The sequence below is a fragment of the Liolophura sinensis genome, chromosome 2, assembly GCF_032854445.1.
Source record: "Liolophura sinensis isolate JHLJ2023 chromosome 2, CUHK_Ljap_v2, whole genome shotgun sequence".
Lineage (NCBI taxonomy): Eukaryota > Metazoa > Mollusca > Polyplacophora > Chitonida > Chitonidae > Liolophura > Liolophura sinensis.
Window position 1 is genome coordinate 27,819,675 of NC_088296.1, and position 22,484 is coordinate 27,842,158.

At 38.7% G+C, this 22,484-nt stretch overlaps 2 protein-coding genes across 2 annotated transcripts; both read right to left on the reverse strand.

Moving 5' to 3' along the window:
- Positions 1-6,040: 6,040 nt before the first annotated feature.
- On the reverse strand, positions 6,041-14,471 carry LOC135462639 (alpha-mannosidase 2x-like). Its single transcript, XM_064739862.1, has 7 exons — positions 14,230-14,471; positions 11,155-11,277; positions 9,749-9,860; positions 8,894-8,913; positions 8,134-8,275; positions 6,517-6,647; positions 6,041-6,055 (listed from the first exon to the last, which is right to left on the reverse strand). The coding sequence occupies exons 1-7, from the start codon at positions 14,305-14,307 to the stop codon at positions 6,041-6,043; spliced, it is 621 nt and encodes a 206-aa protein (XP_064595932.1). The 5' UTR covers positions 14,308-14,471.
- Positions 14,472-16,887: 2,416 nt separating this feature from the next.
- On the reverse strand, positions 16,888-21,949 carry LOC135463205 (alpha-mannosidase 2-like). The gene is made up of 4 exons (XM_064740516.1): positions 21,777-21,949; positions 20,977-21,091; positions 19,333-19,400; positions 16,888-17,024 (listed from the first exon to the last, which is right to left on the reverse strand). The coding sequence occupies exons 1-4, from the start codon at positions 21,929-21,931 to the stop codon at positions 17,012-17,014; spliced, it is 351 nt and encodes a 116-aa protein (XP_064596586.1). The 5' UTR covers positions 21,932-21,949; the 3' UTR covers positions 16,888-17,011.
- Positions 21,950-22,484: the final 535 nt, after the last annotated feature.

Consider the following 22,484-nt stretch of genomic DNA (forward strand, 5'->3'; position numbering starts at 1 on the left):
TATAATGGTATTTTTCTGGTAGAGTGTATCAAATCACACAGAACTGTGCGCTACAAAAATATGAAAAGGTGCACGCAGAATGATTTATAAACCGTATTGTTCAGGATAAAGCATTGTATCTGATGAGCAAAAATGTCAAAAAACACAAACTCAAAATAGTGTGCTGAGATTGGTAACGTCCACTGTGAACGTTGATAATAACACGTATGTATTAGTCCCAATAGTTTCCATGTCCTTACTCACTGATGCCCGCTCATATGACTGACTGATTGTCCCCAGATTCAAATATGAGGCATTATTTAGTCCTCTTTTGATTAAGACACATTTAATCAAGTAAGTATTGGGTGTACTTGTATTGATTGAGACACGTTGAATCTAGTAAGTACTGGGTGTACTTGTACTGATTAAGACACATTCAATCTAGTAAATATTAGGTGTACTTGTATTGATAACGACATGTTTCATCTAGTAAGTACTGGATGTAGATGTACTGATTAAGACACATTTAATCTAGTATATATTAGGTGTACTTGTATTGATAACGACATGTTCAATCTAGTAAGTAATGGGTGTGCTTGTATTGATTAAGACACATTTAATCTAGTAAATATTAGGTGTACTTGTATTGATAACGACATGTTTAATCTAGTAAGTATTGGGTGTGCTTGTATTGATTAAGACACATTTAATCTAGTAAATATTAGGTGTACTTGTATTGATAACGACATGTTTCATCTAGTAAGTACTGGGTTTAGGTGTACTGATTAAGACACATTTTATTTAGTAAGTATTTGGTGTACTTAATTGATGAGGACACATTTAATCTAGTAAGTATTGGGTGTACTTGTATTGATTAAGACACATTTAATCTAGTAAATATTAGGTGTACTTGTATTGATAACGACATGTTTAATCTAGTAAGTATTGGGTGTGCTTGTATTGATTAAGACACATTTAATCTAGTAAATATTAGGTGTACTTGTATTGATAACGACATGTTTAATCTAGTAAGTATTGGGTGTGCTTGTATTGATTAAGACACATTTAATCTAGTAAATATTAGGTGTACTTGTATTGATAACGACATGTTTCATCTAGTAAGTACTGGGTTTAGGTGTACTGATTAAGACACATTTTATTTAGTAAGTATTTGGTGTACTTTTTTGATGAGGACACATTTAATCTACTAAGTATTAGGTGTACTTGTATTAATTAAGACGTGTTCAATCTAGTCAGTATTGGGTGTACTGGTATTGAGTTTTTTTAAGTCTAGAGACATATCTCTCTTCTTCATACAGGTTACAAGTTCAAATCATTGTTTTACGGCTTTGTTTTGAAGGTGTCCACGCTGTATGGAATTGTTTTATCAATGTACTGACAACTCATTGATGTAAAGAAAACGCTGTAAACGAAGCTCGTCTGGCTGGTGTGTATGTTAATTCAATGCGTTGTGTTTGACTATAACTTTAATACATATTTAATCTGCAAAGAAAGTTCCAGACTCGATCTGTAACGGGATTTCGTCTGACATAAGGAAGTTTGTATAATTGTGTATATAGTTGTGCTTGTATAAAAATAGAATTCTAATTGTGTAATTAGTTAACGCTCAAATGCACGTGGTGTAATTTAATGAAGGTCACTGATTACATTAGATAAAAGGCAGACTTAGTTGTCCTCAATAAAAGATCTTTTTGGCAATAAATAACTGTGCTTTTCGCTATTTTTTAAATGTTCAATTCGTCACCTTGTTGTTTATTTCACTCCGAGTTTACAAGTTACATTCAGCAGCCAGCGGACAATTTGAGAGGTGGATCATCGACAATCGGATTCGAACTCACATACGTCTCAATGTGTATATGTAAAATGTCCATAATGATCTCAGACACAAACAGTTTATGATTCTGAACTGTTGATATCTTAATATCATATCAGTTTTCGGTATTTCTTTTGTGTTAAAAGCCGTAATTTTTAATTATTTGAAATCAATAACAAACATTTCTCAATGGAGGAAACTAGTGCACCTCGCTATGGGAGTCTTCTCTAGCTGAAAACTACACCCACTTAAACCATTTAGTGAGAGCTGAATTTGAACTCGTGATTTCAGAGGGGAAAGACGTGTATAGCAGTATTAATTGAAACTTGGATCCATACGTGTATATCCAGTGATTCCACAGATCAGCTTTGCATAAACTATATTTCGGTCATTGTGTTTTTGCCATCATCACGAAATATGTACAGTATACATCGAAATATACTGTAAGTAGGGGCCTCCGTGGAAGAGGGGGTTAGCACGCCAGCGCGGCGCAATGACCCAGGTGTCCAGCGTATGCTGGCTTTTTCTTCGGCCATACCTGAGAAGTTCTTAACAGCAACCTGCTGATCGTCATATCAGTGAAATATTCTTGAGTACACCGTAAAACAACCAATTAAATAGATAAAAAAATAAATACTGTAAATATTTCCTAATGATGGCACAAACAAGATGACCAAAATATAGACTAATAATAGGATTTCAGTATTCGGAGTTACGTTCTTTCTATTTTATGCCTGCATATACATATGCCTTCATACACTCAGAAAGATAATCGGTTAAAACGTCTGTTGTGTGAGTGACGCTAGAATGTATTCCGTTGTTATCACATACAATTCTGTCATATTCAACACCATTGTTAAATAATGTATAATGACCACTGTGCTACATACATGAACACGAGTCCAGCTCATGCTTCTTTGTAATGATAACTCCTTGTTATGACACAGATTCCATGTGTATTGATGGTTATGATATACAATGTACCTGGTTAAACTTCTGTTTGTTAGACATGTAACATGTAGGTGCTTTTTACAATTTAGTTCAAGGGAACCTTTTTATTATATTTTCATATTACCATGGCTAATGACCTTCAGCTGTATTCAATATGAGTGATGACACGCGTGTGTTCAAGCAGCTCTGAAATACAATGAGCTGTAACAGCGTGACGTGTAATAGCCGGCCACACACATCTACATGTACACCTTCAACAGAATTTTGCATCCTTACAAACGGATATTTGTTGTTATAAGTCACATCCAGCCGTACATGGAAAGGTCTGCCAGCAGCCTGTGGATGGTCGTGGGTTTCCTTCGTTCTCTTCACGGTTTCCTCCAAATGTAATGCTGTCCGCCGTCCTACAGGTGAAATATTCTTGAGTACGGCGTAAAACACTATCAAAATAAATAAACAAACAAATAAATAAATAAATATGAGTCATATCGTTACTAAACTTGGAAGGTCCGTGTCTCCAACTGCGCATGCTTGAAACACGGGTACTCTATGTGCTTTCCTTGACAAGAACAAATAACTGTTCTGTTCGTTATATAAGAAATATGATCTTAAGTCGCAAGTCTTCATCAAAATCACGATTTAACAAATGGTTTATTTGGAAAGGCTAAAACTTTTAGGCTGTTTGTAGTAACAGAATGTGTTCTGCCTGACCCTTAACATGTATATATTTATTTATCCAAATAGCAAATCATGTCCTTATCAGTGGATCACCCTATGTGTACATGGTTTTTCATTGACATGAGGAAGTTTATGTGAAATCGTATACTCGTGGGTCTATAAATATAGAAGTTTAGATGTTTAATTAGGTAACAGTCAAACATAGGTGACACAGTTTAGTAAAAGGCCAAATGTGACAAATATTACAGGTCAGCACACCTAGGAGAGCAGAGGTCAAAGGTGACAAATATTACAGGAAAACTGAACTGGAGAGCAAAGGTCAAAGATGATAATTACATGTACTATACATCACAAGTTATGTACTGTTTCACTGCATGTTGTCACTAACAAATTTACACCTGGTCCAGGAGTGTGGTCTTTCACTTAAGAATATTTCGCTTAAATGACGATCGGTAAGGAAAATCAAACCTATGTGGAATCAGTCATACTCTGACTTTAGACGTCAAGAGCTTGTGGACATACACGTGTAACAGAAGTCATTACTCCACCCCCACCATTACGGGATCAACTCTTGCTTAACTATATTACTACCGAGAAAACAATGCCTTTATAAATAGTGCTTTGTAGACATGGCACATGCATATGTATGGGGAATTTTCAGGTATGTGTCTATAACTGCCAAAAAAAAACAAAAACAATGTCATTACTGGGTAGAAAAGAGCATAAATGTCTACAACACTGGGCAGAAGAATGAATAAATGTCTACAACACTAGGCAGAAGAATGAATAAATGTCTACAACACTAGGCAGAAGAATGAACAAATGTCTACAACACTGGGCAGAAGAATGAATAAATGTCTACAACACTAGGCAGAAGAATGAATAAATGTCTACAACACTGGACAGAATAGTGCTTAAATGTCTACAACACTGGGCAGAAGAATGAATAAATGTCTTCAACACTGGGCAGAAGAATGAACAAAAGTCTACAACACTGGACAGAATAGTGCTTAAATGTCTACAACACTAGGCAGAAGAATGAATAAATGTCTACAACACTGGGCAGAAGAATGAATAAATATCTACAACACTAGGCAGAAGAATGAATAAATGTCTACAACACTGGACAGAATAGTGCTTAAATGTCTACAACACTAGGCAGAAGAATGAATAAATGTCTACAACACTGGGCAGAAGAATGAATAAATGTCTACAACACTAGGCAGAAGAATGAACAAATGTCTACAACACTAGACAGAAGAATGAATAAATGTCTACAACACTAGGCAGAAGAATGAATAAATGTCTACAACACTGGACAGAATAGTGCTTAAATGTCTTCAACACTAGGCAGAAGAATGAATAAATGTCTACAACACTAGACAGAAGAATGAATAAATGTCTACAACACTGGGCAGAATAGTGCTTAAATGTCTTTAACACTGGACAGAAGAATGAATAAATGTCTACAACACTAGGCAGAATAGTGCTTAAATGTCTTCAACACTAGGCAGAAGAATGAATAAATGTCTACAACACTAGACAGAAGAATGAATAAATGTCTACAACACTGGACAGAATAGTGCTTAAATGTCTTCAACACTGGGCAGAAGAATGAATAAATGTCTACAACACTGGACAGAAGAATGAATAAATGTCTACAACACTAGGCAGAATAGTGCTTAAATGTCTTCAACACTAGGCAGAAGAATGAATAAATGTCTACAACACTAGACAGAAGAATGAATAAATGTCTACAACACTGGACAGAAGAATGAATAAATGTCTACAACACTAGACAGAAGAATGAATAAATGTCTACAACACTGGACAGAATAGTGCTTAAATGTCTTCAACACTAGGCAGAAGAAAGCTTCAATGCCCATGACATACCTATTATATACACTGAGGTAATGACCGTTAATTTTGCCTGAAGGGCTATGAGTTGAACACTGGTCTTCCACTAACCACGCCACCACCTCTCTTGTCAGCTCATGACTGTCTTTGAAGTTACTGACATGATTAATTCTACAGGCCATATAACTCTGTGGCTTACGTGAAAGCACAAAACAAACAAAGAAAAAAAGAAAAACAGAACTGTGAAGTTAAAAAAAGATACATTTCTCTTTTCTTGTCAGCAATCTTGCAAATCATTGCACAAATTTCTTTATTACAGATAAAGATACAATTAACAGAGTTAATTCTCCATTATAAATGTACACTGCATAATACTAAGTGATAAAATTAACCATGATAAAGTTCAGAGAGGGTTGCCATATAGATACCTACACAAGTATATGGAAATTGAAATTACCCAATGTATCATAACCTAGTTTGAAAATTAACCACACCACACCTAATTACCACACCTATACTGAATTCATGCAGATTTCAATAATATAACAATATAAATGCATAAGTGTATCGTTCATTGAAGTGGAGAACATAAACAGTATGTCTTAACCTTATCCACAAGACAGTTGATTCCAAAGCTCGATCCCACAACCCAGCCACCCAAACACAGAATCAAAAACAAGATGCATGCATGTAATATCTTAAACCAAGCACAAAGGTTTAATCCTCAAATTGAGAAAATCTTCATGATTCCAGCAACTATCAAAACAAATACATTAATATTCAGTAACAATAAGAAAGCCAACACTTGTGGGTTGGAACGTAGGCTGTAAATGGTGTTTTATGAAGTCTTAAAAATGGTATTCCCAACACATGTAGATAGAGTCATGCAGAACTGGTTCCTGCTTTTTTATTTCATTGTTATAAATGTTTGATAAAATTTGATCATTTCCAAGATTTGGTAATGTATTTGACTGTTGTCATACTGTGATTATTGTAAGGCCAGGTTTTGCACTCCAGCGGAAGCTGTGCCCAGTGACAAATCAAAGTTCAAATCTCATGACAGGCAAAGGTGTATTGAATGCCTATTACATGTACTGTCTTACTGTCTTTTCACTGTACTCCAGTGAAAAACAAGATCATTTTCATCTTTAAAAGACCTTGTTATAAATGCACAGGTATGATCACCTGTTTGACAATAAGATAATCGGAAAACCCACTTTTTTACCCGTCCTTCTTTCTATAAACAATCTAAACTTATTAGGGGTACGCTTGTTGTCCAGGACGCCCTGACCCAGGCCTCTGTTGTTATCCTGACACAGTCTTTGATCCTGCATGATCTCAAACTGACCTGAGGGGGCAAAGGTCAAAGGTGACAAATATTACAGGATAGCTGATGTGGCGAGGCAAAGGCCAATATTAGAGGCAAGCTGACCTGTGGGAGCAAAGGTCATATGTGACAAATATTACAGGCCAGCTGACGTGGGGGAGCAGAGGTCAAAGGTGACAAATATTACACACCAAGCTGACCTGGGGAAGCAAAGGTCATATGTGACAAATATTACAGGCCAGCTGACATGGGGGAGCAGAGGTCAAAGTTGACGATTATTATAGGCCAGCTGACCTGGGGGAGCAAAGGTCAAAGGTGACAAATATTACAGGAAAACTGACCTGGGGAACAAAGGTCAAAGATGATAGGCACATGTACTACACATCACAACTGACGTAGTGTTTCACTGCATGTTGTCACTGACAAATTTACACCTGGTTCAGGTGTATGGTCTTTTACTTAAGAATATTTCGCTTGTATGACAAGAGGTCAGGTAAAGGAAACCTTTACATGTGTCTATATACTGACAACCATTTATTCCATCTACCTAACACAGGTTCCAATCATCACGGAAATTATACGTGAACATGTCACAAACCTATCTACTGTACCTTGTTCAGCTCACCCTCACCCTTTACTCAATCTGTAAAATCTCACCAATAAAATAAATCCCCATGACTGGTGTCATTTTTATCAGAAGATGTACTCGCAACAACTCTTGTTTCAGAAACAAAGCATGAAAAACGTAAGTATTCTCATCAAATTGTTTGATATTTGAAATTACTTGTATCTGGGCATCCCTAAAACAGTAGGACAGTGGTCAGAGGTGGCTGAGAACAAATATACTTATTCCAGGAAGCCATTATCGATCAGCGTTTTGCCGGGTGATGAAAATAACTGCTGTATGTGTATCAGGGAATGTGTGTAGAGCGTATATATGCAGATCTCCACGTGTCCAGGGTAATTATCACACTAATGACAGTATTTAGCATCTTACAGGGAAACTATCACGAGGGAGTTATCCTTATAATGGAGGATAAAGCATCTGTTAATCACGGCTGTATGAATTCAGCATACAGGGGTCACACAGACTGTGCCATGGCTTGTGTGGGGAAAACATGCGAAAACATCAGGCCATGCTGCATTAAATGTTTGTCAACGGTAACTTCATAAATGTACCCATAGAGAAACAGTTAGGAATCTTTTATGCCTGGTATTTGGTGTTCTTGAAATAAATTTTTTATTTCAAAATGAAACTTTTTAATGTTCATCATATCAAAAATTCAAGTAAAACAAAATAACATAAGGCTGTCAGCTCATGTGTCATATCCCTGACTGGATGTGGAAGATTTTCCCCTCAGCGCCAACCCTCAACCTCTTTAAACAAGAAATGAAGAAAGACTTAAATCTAAACCTGATCTGTAGTTTACAGTATATGCAGTAATTGCAAGCTATAAGACTTAGACGTTTTTTCAAAGAGCAAAATAAATACATGAGTATTTAATACCTTGCTTCAAGCTAGCAACACTCGGAGCTTGTGCTGTTACCATGGTAATACATTTTATGTCATCTTCCAGGTATACCACTGTAGGCATGGGGTAGTAGTTAGCTCGCAATAGCAGCTTGTCAAGCGTGCGGCGTCGGTGAATCTGAAGTAAAAAGATAATAATACAGTCATGGATGCATTAAAATAAAATTCCATTCTTGACTAAGTTGTTTATTTTTCCATGATTCTGACAGTTCTACTGTTCTTAGATATCTTGCTGATAACATAGAAGTTTCAGCACCAAAACAAGTATGGTAGGACATTTACTTGGCTCTAAAAAATCCACATTTTCATGGGAAATTTAGGTCTTTTACAGTCATTCCAGTCAAAAATAAAGATGTGACATCACCAGTACTCCCACCCGGTTACAACAGACCATCATACAATCTTGAGTTTTGAAAGTAACTTACTCAGTTGACAAATTATTTTCCTTTACAGAGTTTATCGGTTTCAATTTGAGTGAGTGAGTTCTTGGGGTTTAACGTCATACTGAACAATTTTTCAGTCATATGACGATGAAGGAATCCTTAGGGTGTATGTAATGTGCCTCCTTGTTGCAAGACGGATTTCCACCACACTTGGGGGGTGTGGGGGTGTGGTAGGGTGGGGTGGGAGGGGCATCATCACTTCTATCATCTCATAAGTGACAGATGTGCGTTGATGCTGGATGTTAATTTTAAGTCATATCAGGCTAATATCATGCTTTTCATTGATTAATTACGTGATAAATGCTGAAAGCCCCTGAATGTTAAAATGGGACAAAACTTAAAGGTTTTCTACTAAACTTTTGCAAGTGTAAACATGTCAGCACAGAAGCAGCTTTGTGAATATCTGGGGGACACATTTGTAACCGTGTTCTAATGGAGTGTGTCTCATAGGGGAAGCGTGTGGTAATCTGGGGGAGGTGTACAGGTAAAAATTTATATCAGGATTGATCCATACAAGAAGTTGTATTACAACCTGTAGTCACACAGCTGATCAGGGACTGGATACAGATATTTCTGGGGTCAGTATATTTGCACAGTTAGCATGGCTATAGGGGATATAGCACAGCACGGGTTTGAAAGAAATGTATATCCAAGACCTTAATACTATAACTTGACAAATATGAAACAACTGCCCCTGAAACTTGTCTGAGTTAATGTGACTTCATATCAAATGTTTCTATTATCCTTCTTTTCAGCCAATTTAAATTTAAAGGGCAACCATAACATCATTTTGTTGCTTTTATATGTATGATCGTATGTAGTTTCTCTTTCCAAACTACACAATGCTTTTATCTTGTTTTATATATATTGATGTATTTTTTCCCTTGGACTCTGAAGTACATGTTTTCTATTTACTGTTTTCTCTATGAAGGCCTTGGTGAAGAACAGTTTCATTGTAAATTGACCGAACTACCTTCGATAAATAAAGATATTATTGTATTATTATACTCCCCTGGTGCATCTTATAATAGGTTCTATCATCAGTATTTCCCCAGAAATATTCAGGTGGAAGTGTAGCCAATATGAACACAAAACCAAATACTTTGTGCATTTCCATAACTGGCAGATATTTATGAAAGGCCCTTTACCTGGTGAGTTCTGTAGCCAGACCACATGTTCAACATTAAGCAGCATGACCTTGACCTCTGACATCAACGGGCCCCTTAAAACATGGATAAAGGGCTTGGATATTGCAACAGGCTGAAAACGAAAAAGAAAATATGTTCAATCTACCATGTACATTTGACTTGTACTTGGTCAAAAAAGGTCTACAATGTCAAACTCACAAAGATATTTTGAGCTGAAGTCCAAAACTTTAATCTTCAGTACAAAACAAAGTCTTTGAAGGTGCATACTGTATCTTACCCCTAAAACTGTAACATCAATTGTTGTCAAAACTTTATTGTTTTCATCCACATTTTTAAGAGTTTTGGATTTGGATTACAATTTTACCCGGAAATCACATTGTTAAATGGACCTCAGAAACTAAATGTTTTGATGCCACTTCACTGGTCAGTGACTACAGTTATGAAATGAGACTGTTTAAGTAAAAGAGACCCTTGCTTACTGTAATTCTTCAACCCTTTCATATGTTTGGAAGGAGTTTATTCAAACATATTCTGAAAGCATTATTATGAGTAGATTTATAAAATTATACTTTTTGTGAAAACCTGAAAAGGGCAAATTCAACCAATATAGTTTTGTCTCCAAAATTATAGACGTGCAAAAATTGCTTTGAAAGTTTCTCTTTCATTAGAGAGAAGGTTGAGGAATTAGGGTATGTATTCCCCACTTGTCTGGAAGTGTTTTTTTTACATATACATGCACCTTTGTATCTTGACAAATGATGCAGAGATGTTAAGGCAATCTCAAAGCACTGCACAAGGGTAGAATGACTGTGTTTGATGTGCATTTAAGGTGTCAGTACAGAGACATGGTTTTCAGGATGACTCAATACAGAGGAGTTGAGCAGGGGAGGTAATACAAGAGCTGCACAGCTCTGGGGAACAACCCCCACATTACAGTAATTCACTAGAATATGTGTGTCATTAATTTACCTATTTATTTGACTGATGCTTGATTGCAATATGCCATACTCAAGAATACTGTAAAATCTTTTCCAACACTAAAGCACTTTTTTTAAGAGAAATTTATGCCTACAGTTATTGTGAAAATGATGCTCAGAATGATTTGTTTGTGTCACTTATGATGCCAATTTCATAAAACTGTGCAAATTATTTCTGTACCCTCCATATTGTTCCAAAATACTGGTGACAGAGGTGGTTGAAAAAGTTGGAGAATTAAGATTATTTCACTTATACGACAGTGGCCAGTATGATGGAGGAATGAAACTACGCAGAGCCTCGGGGAAACCCATGGCCATTCGCAGGTTGCTATAAGTATAGTTATTCAATTCATGTTGTAGTTATTTCGTTAGTGTCGTTGTTATTTGGTTAGTGCCATAGTTATTTGGTAAGGGCTGTATTTACTTTACCTGTGCCTCCCCATCTGGTAAGAAGAGGTAGGCCCCGCTTTTTTCCTTCGCCATCTTTACCCCATACATGACAAAACTCAGCTGGATCTGTTGTTTTACACTGTCCTCCTTTGATGTCACGGACTGTTCAGGGAAGGAATCAAAACACTGGATTAGTTCAAATGGTGCCATTTGGCTAGGTGATGACATATGACATCAGATTGTCTTCAGTGAACATGGTAAAGATGCTCTGCTAGTTAGCCAACAACCCAAAGCATCAGGGGAACCATCAGTTACATTCTCATCTTAAGATTATTCAGAAATTACCCACAAACTTCAGATTAAACCTTTGCTGTGAAGGAGTGTGCTTAACACACAAAGTGACCAAAATAAGCCATCCAAAGGCTTATCATACTTACCAAATGCAATGTGAAAGCTAAAAAATATTCACTGTTTTTGTCCTGAACTTGGTAAGCTGATGACAAGATCAGCACACTTAATGCTCTTAATAATCTCCTAATAATCACAAATGAGTTTATAAATTCTGAATCCACCAAAGTTATGATCAACGCCAGATTTAAGGGCATGTACACTGAACGATGCTGATTTCTCTCTTCTGAAATATATGAATATATAACTTTGGCAGTCTTGCAGTTGTAATCAGTCTTGTCCAATGAAAACTGCCTCTTCTTTATCTGTGTTAGCAGCCCTGTTTATTATCTGTGTAAGGGACATCATGGGAAGGTACATATACATACTGTAAGCAGCCCCGTTTATTATCTGTGTAACGAACATCAAGGGAAGGTACATAGACATACTGTTAGCAGCCCTGTTTGTTGTCTGTGTAACGGACATCATGGGAAGGTACATATACGTACTGTTAGCAGCCCCGTTTATTACCTGTGTAACGAACATCATGGGGAAGTACATATACGTACTGTTAGTAGCCCCGTTTATTATCTGTGTAACGACCATCATGGGAAGGTACATGTACGTACTGTTAGCAGCCCTGTTTATTATCTGTGTAACGACCATCATGGGAATGTACATATATGTACTGTTAGCAGCCCCGTTTACTATCTTTGTAAGGGACATCATGGGAAGGTACATATATGTACTGTTAGCAGCCCCGTTTATTATCTGTGTAAGGACATCATGGGAAGGTACATATACGTACTGTTAGCAGCCCCGTTTATTATCTGGGTAATGAACATCATGGGAAGGTACATATACATACTGTTAGCAGCCCCGTTTATTATCTGTGTAAGGGACATCATGGGAAGGTACATATACGTGCTGTTAGCAGCCCCGTTTATTATCTGTGTAAGGGACATCATGGAAAGGTACATATACGTAATGTTAGCAGCCCCGTTTATTATCTGCGTAACGGACATCATGGGAAGGTACATATACGTACTGTCAGCAGCCCCGTTTATTATCTGCGTAACGGACATCATGGGAAGGTACATATACGTACTGTTAGCAGCCCTGTTTATTATCTGTGTAAGGAACATCATGAGAAGGTACATATACGTACTGTTAGCAGCCCCGTTTATTATCTGGGTAATGAACATCATGGGAAGGTACATATACGTACTGTTAGCAGCCCCGTTTATTATCTGTGTAAGGGACATCATGGGAAGGTACATATACGTGCTGTTAGCAGCCCCGTTTATTATCTGTGTAAGGGACATCATGGAAAGGTACATATACGTAATGTTAGCAGCCCGGTTTATTATCTGCGTAACGGACATCATGGGAAGGTACATATACATACTGTCAGCAGCCCCGTTTATTATCTGCGTAACGGACATCATGGGAAGGTACATATACGTACTGTCAGCAGCCCCGTTTATTATCTGCGTAACGGACATCATGGGAAGGTACATATACGTACTGTTAGCAGCCCCGTTTATTATCTGTGTAAGGGACATCACGAGAAGGTACATATACATACTGTTAGCAGCCCCGTTTATTATCTGTGTAAGGGACATCATGGGAAGGTACATATACGTACTGTTAGCAGCCCCGTTTATTATCTGTGTAACGACCATCATGGGAAGGTAAATATATGTACTGTTAGCAGCCCAGTTTATTATCTGTGTAACAGACATCATGGGAAGGTACATAGACATACTGTTAGCAGCCCTGTTTGTTGTCTGTGTAACGGACATCATGGGAAGGTACATATACATACTGTTAGCAGCCCTGTTTATTATATGTGTAACGACCATCATGGGAAGGTACATAGACATACTGTTAGCAGCCCTGTTTATTATCTGTATAAGGGACATCATTGGAAGGTACATATACATACTGTCAGCAGCCCTGTTTATTATCTGTGTAAGGGACATCATGAGAAGGTACATATACGTACTGTTAGCAGCCCCGTTTATTATCTGTGTAACGACCATCATGGGAAGGTACATATATGTACTGTTAGCAGCCCAGTTTATTATCTGTGTAACAGACATCATGGGAAGGTACATAGACATACTGTTAGCAGCCCTGTTTGTTGTCTGTGTAACGGACATCATGGGAAGGTACATATACGTACTGTTAGCTGCCCTGTTTATTATATGTGTAACGGACATCATGGGAAGATACATATGCGTACTGTTAGCAGCCCCGTTTATTATTTGTGTAACGGACATCATGGGAAGGTACATATATGTACTGTTAGCAGCCCTGTTTATTATCTGTGTAGGGACATCATGGGAAGGTACATATATGTACTGTTAGCAGCCCTGTTTATTATCTGTGTAAGGGACATCATGGGAAGGTATATATATGTACTGTTAGCAGCCCTGTTTATTGCCTGTGTAAGGGTCATCAAGGGAAGGTGCATATACGTACTGTTAGCAGCCCCATTTATTATCTGTGTAAGAGGCATCATGGGAAGGTACATATACATACTGTTAGCAGCCCTGTTTATTATCTGTGTAAGAGACATCATGGGAAGGTACATATACGTACTGTTAGCAGACCTGTTTATTATCTGTGTAAGAGACATCATGGGAAGGTACATATACGTACTGTTAGCAGCCCTGTTTATTATCTGTTTAAGGGACATCATGGGAAGGTACAAATACGTACTGTTAGCAGCCCTGTTTCACCACTAAAATCTTCACTCAGCTGAGAGTTCTTCACAGAAAGCTGTTCAGGATTCTTCATAGGTCCTCTGAAAAGCAAGTCAGATGTATAATATACATGTACATCAGAGAACTCAATTGTTCACTGAATCACATGTACCTAGCATTAATGACTGCACTTTGTTAAATACCTTCAACCCATGCTCGGCAGGACAATAATATTAAATATAAACATCAGTGCTGGCAGGTTATTTTACACTGTGGTCTAGCATACCTGTACTTCATCTCTACATGTGTTATCAGCCAAACATACCTGTACTTCATCTTTACATGTGTCATCAGCCAGTCATACCTGTACTTCATCTCTACATGTGTTATCAACCACACATACCTGTACTTCATCTCTACATGTGTTATCAGCCAGACAAACCTGTACTTCATCTCTACGTGTGTTATCAGCCTGACATACCTGCACTTCATCTCCATGTGTTATCAGCCAGACAAACCTGTACTTCATCTCTACATGTGTTATCAGCCAGACATGCCTGTACTTCATCTCTACATGTGCTATCAGCCAGACATACCTGTACTTCATCTCTAGATGTGTTATCAGCCAGGATTATGGGGTCATCAACTGATCCCAGTTTTGTGAAAAACCACAGTGTTAATGAATATGCCTGACAAACATCCTAATGTCAGACCCAAGCTAAGCCACACATACATGTAGCAGGAGCAAGATTCACACACAAGATGTCCTCCTGATGTCAGACCCAAGCTGAGCTAAGCCACACATACATGTAGCAGGAGCAAGATTCACACACAAGATGTCCTCCTGATGTCAGACCCAAGCTGAGCTGAGCCACACATACATGTAGCAGGAGCAAGATTCACACACAAGATCTCCTCCTGATGTCAGGCCCAAACTAAGCCACACATACATGTAGCAGGAGCAAGATTCACACACAAGATCTCCTCCTGATGTCAGACCCAAGCTAAGCCACACATACATGTAGCAGGGGCAAGATTCACACACAAGATCTCCTCCTGATGTCAGACCCAAGCTGAGCTAAGCCACACATACATGTAGCAGGGGCAAGATTCACACACTAGATCTCCTCCTGATGTCAGACCCAAGCTGAGCTAAGCCACACATACATGTAGCAGGAGCAAGATTCACACACAAGATGTCCTCCTGATGTCAGACCCAAGCTGAGCCACACATACATGTAGCAGGAGCAAGATTCACACACAAGATGTCCTCCTGATGTCAGACCCAAGCTGAGCTGAGCCACACATACATGTAGCAGGAGCAAGATTCACACACAAGATGTCCTCCTGATGTCAGACCCAAGCTGAGCTAAGCCACACATACATGTAGCAGGAGCAAGATTCACACACAAGATGTCCTCCTGATGTCAGACCCAAGCTGAGCTGAGCCACACATACATGTAGCAGGAGCAAGATTCACACACAACATCTCCTCCTGATGTCAGACCCAAGCTCAGCCACACATACATGTAGCAGGAGCAAGATTCACACACAAGATGTCCTCCTGATGTCAGACCCAAGCTGAGCTGAGCCACACATACATGTAGCAGGAGCAAGATTCACACACAAGATGTCCTCCTTATGTCAGACCCAAGCTGAGCTAAGCCACACATACATGTAGCAGGAGCAAGATTCACACACAAGATGTCCTCCTGATGTCAGACCCAAGCTGAGCTGAGCCACACATACATGTAGCAGGAGCAAGATTCACACACAAGATGTCCTCCTGATGTCAGACCCAAGCTGAGCTAAGCCACACATACATGTAGGAGGAGCAAGATTCACACACAAGATGTCCTCCTGATGTCAGACCCAAGCTAAGCCACACATACATGTAGCAGGAGCAAGATTCACACACAAGATGTCCTCCTGATGTAAGACCCAAGCTAAGCCACACATACATGTAGCAGGAGCAAGATTCACACACAAGATCTCCTCCTGATGTCAGACCCAAGCTGAGCTGAGCCACACACACATGTGGCAGGAGCAAGATTCACACACAAGATCTCCTCCTGATATCAGACCCAAGCTGAGCTGAGCCACACACACATGCAGCAGGAGCAAGATTCACACACAAAATCTCCTTGGTCAAAACACACAACCATTCGCTGGCTGCTGGCAGGTCTTTCCATGCACAGCAAGAGGTCATGGACACACTTAGCCAGGAGTAAATGTAACCTGTAATCAGGGGGAGTAACTCCTCCAATATTGTCATGGAAGCAGCTTGACTGAAGTACTCAGTATGGGTGTCTCACCAAGCTATGCCAGTAGAGTGTATTTAAAGTCAATATCCATCAGAATTAAGACACTAGTAAACTGCCCTCCACATGTACATGCCTCAAATTCAAGTACATCATGAAAAGACCAACCAATCATTATTACATTTTGGCGTAAGACACCAATCATTCATTATGGCATTTTGGCGTAAAACACCAATCAATTATTATGACATTTGGCATAAGACACCAATCAATCATTATGACATTTATCGTAAGACACCAATCAATCATTATGACAGTTTGGCGTGAAACACCAATCAATCATTATGACATTTTATGAGATAAACATCTAAGGGATGAAGCTGGCTCAGATGGTGAAGCTGGTGAAGTCTTACTGCTGAGATGTTCCTGGTGTGCCATGGTTATAAATGGTGAGGTAGGACAGCTTGTTCTGAGGGTTGGATCCCTCTGGCACTGTCTGGATGATGTCCCGGGAGATGCCCAGGGCAGGGACTGTTACTATGAAAGACACCTGTTACTAAACACAAATACAGAGAATGCAATTAGACTGATTTGATATGATTGGCAGTTGGTACAGTACAGGTGTAGATCTGAAATCTATGTCATTATGATTGGCAGCTGAATGAGTACAGGTGTAGATCTGAAATCTTTGTTATAATGATTGGCAGCTCGTACAGTACAGGTGTAGATCTGAAATCTTTGTTATAATGATTGGCAGCTCGTACAGTACAGGTGTAGATCTGAAATCTATGTCATAATGATTGGCAGCTGGATCAGTACAGGTGTAGATCTGAAATCTTTGTTATAATGATTGGCAGCTCATACAGTACAGGTGCAGATCTGAAATCTTTGTTATAATGATTGGCAGCTGGTTCAGTACAGGTGTAGATCTAAAATCTTTGTTATAATGATTGGCAGCTGGTTCAGTACAGGTGTAGATCTAAAATCTTTGTTATAATGATTGGCAGCTTGTACATTACAGGTGTAGATCTGAATTCTTTGTTATAATGATTGGCAGCTCGTACAGTACAGGTGTATATCTAAAATCTTTGTTATAATGATTGGCAGCTCGTACAGTACAGGTGTAGATCTGAAATCTATGTCATAATGATTGGCAGCTGGATCAGTACAGGTGTAGATCTGAAATCTTTGTTATAATGATTGGCAGCTCATACAGTACAGGTGCAGATCTGAAATCTTTGTTATAATGATTGGCAGCTGGTTCAGTACAGGTGTAGATCTAAAATCTTTGTTATAATGATTGGCAGCTTGTACATTACAGGTGTAGATCTGAATTCTTTGTTATAATGATTGGCAGCTCGTACAGTACAGGTGTATATCTAAAATCTTTGTTATAATGATTGGCAGCTCGTACAGTACAGATGTAGATCTGAAATCTTTGTTATAATGATTGGCAGCTCGTACAGTACAGGTACTGAAATCTTTATTATAATGATTGGCAGCTCATGTATAGAAGTCTTCAGGAACTAAATCTTTCCACAACCAATGGAATTGTGGCCTGCGTACTTCCGCCAGCATTGTATGTTTTTCTTGTTTCACCACTAACTTCTATCAAGCCTATTTTGCCTAAAACTAACCGTCCCCCCGATAACCATTAACACGTGGATGTGCAGGCAGATTGTTTTCTCTTTGCAAAAATAAGGAAATAAATTTATTCCACACCGCATACTTCTCACTACAGCCACATCCTATGTTGTTGTTGTTTTGAACTCCTGTCAGTGTCAATAACTAACAACTAAGTGGAACCTGATTGGGCCATGGATCATGAATATTTATGAAGACAAGTTCAGGGCTTTGAAGTTGTTAATACAGCTCCATAAAACAAGGTAGATGATGTTGGACATTACTAGCTTGATTAAATGAGGATGCTTAGGGGAGACCTGTCTGAACTTTGCACGTATTTGCTTCTGTCAGTATTGCAACTTTTTACGGTGTACTGTAATTCTTCAAACTTTTCGCATGTTTGCAAGGTGTTTACCCGAGCACATTCTGAAGGCATCATTCTGTGTAGATAAAGTTATACTTTCTTTGAAGCCCTGAAAGTGGTTGGTCCAATGAATGTAGTGTTGTCTCCAAAATCAGATTAAAAATGAGCATTAATTGGGGAAGAATTAGGGTCACATAAAAATGCCACATGATTAAAAGTTAAGGTGAATCACAAATATGTTTTGGCTACGATTGATACAGTCAAGTACCAGAGGCCGCTTTCATGAAGCTCACTTAGCTACATGTAAGTAAGCCCTTAACTACCATGGTACCGTATGTTGCAGAGATAAGGGCTGCTGAACACTAAGTAAGCTTCATGAAACTGGCCACTGATGTGCTACAGTAAAGACAATTCACAATGTCTGATCATTTCAGGTTGTCACATCATCGGTCACTAGGTTGCAATGTCACACTCTGTCACCATCACCTATACAAGGCCATGTTCCTTACAACAATCACACTGGAGAGTAACTGTTACCTTTTGTATTACTGATGTTTTGTGCCGACACATACCCACAGGGGAGATAACTCCTTACACAATCAAGCTACAGCCGTCTTCTACAAGGCTCTGGTTTTAGATGGCACTAGCTGCATGTGGCAGTGCAAACTTGATATACATGTATCTTATCAAATCCAAACGAACTTCTTGTTCAAGTTCACCAGTTTAACAAACACTGAACAAAGACTTCAAACTAGCCCTGGTCAGCAGAGTTGAGGAGTGTGAGGTATATGCCATGTTTAGCCCAGCACAACTTTGAGATCACAGACAGGGGAGGATAACTCCTCAGTAGGTGCATGTAGCATGTACTTACTGTGGCTGGTTACTCAATCGCAGAACTATCTTCTCTGGCATTGAATCATGGGACATTCTGTATTCATCCTAAAACAATACAATTAAACACAAATTTACACTCTATAATACAATCTGAATGTGTAAATTGTATATTTTCTTTTATCTCATTTAACTGTATCCTTCCGCAACAAATTTGAGGAGAGTGGATTTCTCTCCACACTGTACATTCTGACATTGTCTGAAAATGTTCTGACCATGATGTACATATACAAACTCTCCAACACACATTCAGGGCCAAGTAGCTGTTTGACTAAAGTGTCTTACGAGGTTTTTTTTTTTTTTTTTTGATTGGTGTTTTACGTCACTCTCCAGAATATTTCACTTATACCATGGCGGCCAGCATTATGGTGGGAAGAGACTCTTAAGAGTTTAATACGCTCATGTACTGAGCTTTACGCTGGACTATGTCGTTCTTTGTTATGTATTAGCTTTACGTTGGACTATGTCCTGCTTAGCTATGTATTAGTTTTACGTTGGACTACGCTGTGCTTCGCTATGTAAGTACTTGAATAAAAATTGTTCAAGGCTTTACAATTAATAAAGGATTAGCCAATCAGCAAACCACCTGGTGTTTAACATTTAACACACATCACAGAGTGACCGACTGACAGCGCACTATTTACAGTGTAATGACCACAAACAGGCCTATCATTCTCTCCTACACAACAATCCGTACCCTGGCATAACTAATTCACGGCAGTTTAGTTTTCAGCTCGCATTCTGATTCGAAATCTACAATAGCATTACATGCATACTTTGGTACAAACAAACTGTGGTATTTAGCTCCTATTTGCATAATGCAAAAAGCATAAATACTCTGATAAAAAAACTGAGAAGTCGCATATTTGACGTTCCAATATTTCGACAAAATTGAATGTCATCTTCAGGATAGGTAAAGTCACACAAGTAGCTGGGAGATATACACAGTAGAAGGCTCAGAAGGATTAGATTGAGGAATGGTTTAGTGGATGTAGCCAGTGAAAAGAGTGATAAGTATCTATGCGGTAGCATTCCGCTGAGTTTATTGGTGGATAACGTGTTTTTAGTTCCTATTCGCTGTTTCGCGATGTTGATTTCAGCTCGGGTATCACAACTTCATATTTACTTCATGCAGAAATCTACATTTCAACCAGGGTTTGGGAACAGAACAAATGATATCCCACCAGCTAAACATCCAGGAAACTGATACATCCACCACGTCAGCAGTACTGGTGCTACAGGGTTCATAGCAGCACCCATTTTATTTGCCGTCATTTATGAATGGCTGTACATGGGAAGATCTGTCAGCAGCCTGCGGATGGTCTTTGCTTTTTCGTAAAAGTGAAATAATCTTGAGAATCTCGCATCAAATAAAAAAATCAATCATTTATTAATGTTCTACTTGCAATGGCTGTGTTTTGATATATGCTGGATGGACAAAAAGAAAAATTTGACCGAGCTGTTTTTCCTCGCACTTCATGATATGAAGTGAGATTATTTTGAGGTATTTTTTGACTGGTCAAATGCATCTGACATATCACCTCTATCTTTATCCTTCAATGATTAAATATTTCGACTGAGAGGTCAACCATTTATCCCACCTGTTTTCACTCCTCAAACTTACAATGTTAAATACAGACATTAATTCCTGATAGGAGTAGCTTTTCCTGTCGGACACCATGAGTAAATAGGCACACTCCACAATCATCCTCTTTAAATCCATGATGGCTTTCAACAACCTGAAAAAAAAAAAACAACAAACAAACAAACAAGCAATAAGTCATCATCAAGAATATGAAAGAGGTACTCATGTGGAGGAACCACAGACAAAGAAAACAAGAAAGCATGCATGATCACACAGATGGATGGAAAAAGTGATCACAAACTGTCCTAATTAGGACAGGGATAAAATCAATCCAAATGTGGGAATATTTTCCCGTATCGGTGTATCAATCATCAGTCTGGCATTAACTGGTCAGTCTGGTACGTGTGGGCAAGAGACCACACCTCATCTGAGCGAGACATAACTGGGTTTGAGTCTGACACCTCATGTGATGATGACTTTACCTCTCTGTCCATCTCTCATAATATTCATACTTGTATATAATTGATATATTTATTTGTTGGTGTTTCAAACTGAACTTCAGAATATTTCATTTGTAAGATAGTGATCAGCTTTATAGGTGACAAAAACCTCACTATAAACAAGTAACAAGCTGTAGCTGAAACAAAAGAAGCTAGCTAGATTTGAACCATCAACCTCACTGGTGAAGAGAATAGCTTCATTAACTCTGTTCTCAATTTTGGAAAACTCTTGTCACAAGATTATACACTATAAACAAAAAATAAGCAGATAATTACACTGTTCTGCTCCCCAATTGCTTCAGCCAGAAAGGCCATACTACATGTACATGTAACACTCACTTTTTCCCACAGTCCACCACCACAAAGTCCTTGGCAGTGCCAGTAATTCCATCATGATGTTGGTACAGCCCCAAACTTCTGCGAGCAGACACCAAGTTCTTCATCATAGGTTCTGACGGGAAACTGTTCACACCAAATTGACAAACATATGCCATGGCTAAGGCAAAGGCAATTTCTCCAGCTCTGAAAAAATAGACAGTTTATTTCCTTTTCACCCACTCATTCATTTTTGAGAAAAGTTTTTATGAGAAGTTTTTTAAGAATCACAACTGCTCATAATAAAGCTGCTTGCTAGCACAAGGCATTCTATAATGTAGTCTGGTCCCCTGACATATCCTGCGTACCTTGAATGTGACATCAGGTACATCACAAAGCTATCTGCATTACGATTGGTCACTTATATATAGTACAACGTTTGCAGCGGTGGAAGCCTATCAACAAAGTATGGTGTATAAAGTGTTGCTGCGTTGTGTTAATGCTGGAATTTGATGTGACAATCTACAACTCCACTGTGGCGCCAAAAGATACGCACAGTAACGGTTACCTATCGGAAACAACGACCTGACCTTAGTGATGACGTCACTGCAGCAGATGTGGTGCGGAGAATTTGTACTGTGCCTGCCCCTACATCAGAAGCAATTGGCGCCATCTGACGTCACGGGGAGGGAAACAGCCAATCTATAATGCGGACGTACCTCATCTACCTCA

Coding starts and splice junctions, on each gene's coding strand:
- LOC135462639 (XM_064739862.1), bottom strand. CDS start 14,307: ATGAAGAATCCTGAACAGCTTTCTGTGAAGAACTCTCAGCTGAGTGAA. Junction 8,276..8,893: donor GGGCTTTCAGCATTTATCAC/GTAATTAATCAA, acceptor TTTTTACTTCAG/ATTCACCGACGCCGCACGCT. Junction 6,648..8,133: donor TGTTGCTAGCTTGAAGCAAG/GTATTAAATACT, acceptor TTGCCCCCTCAG/GTCAGTTTGAGATCATGCAG.
- LOC135463205 (XM_064740516.1), bottom strand. CDS start 21,931: ATGGCATATGTTTGTCAATTTGGTGTGAACAGTTTCCCGTCAGAACCT. Junction 21,092..21,776: donor GTGGTGGACTGTGGGAAAAA/GTGAGTGTTACA, acceptor TTTTTTTTTCAG/GTTGTTGAAAGCCATCATGG. Junction 19,401..20,976: donor TAATGTCTGTATTTAACATT/GTAAGTTTGAGG, acceptor GTATTGTTTTAG/GATGAATACAGAATGTCCCA.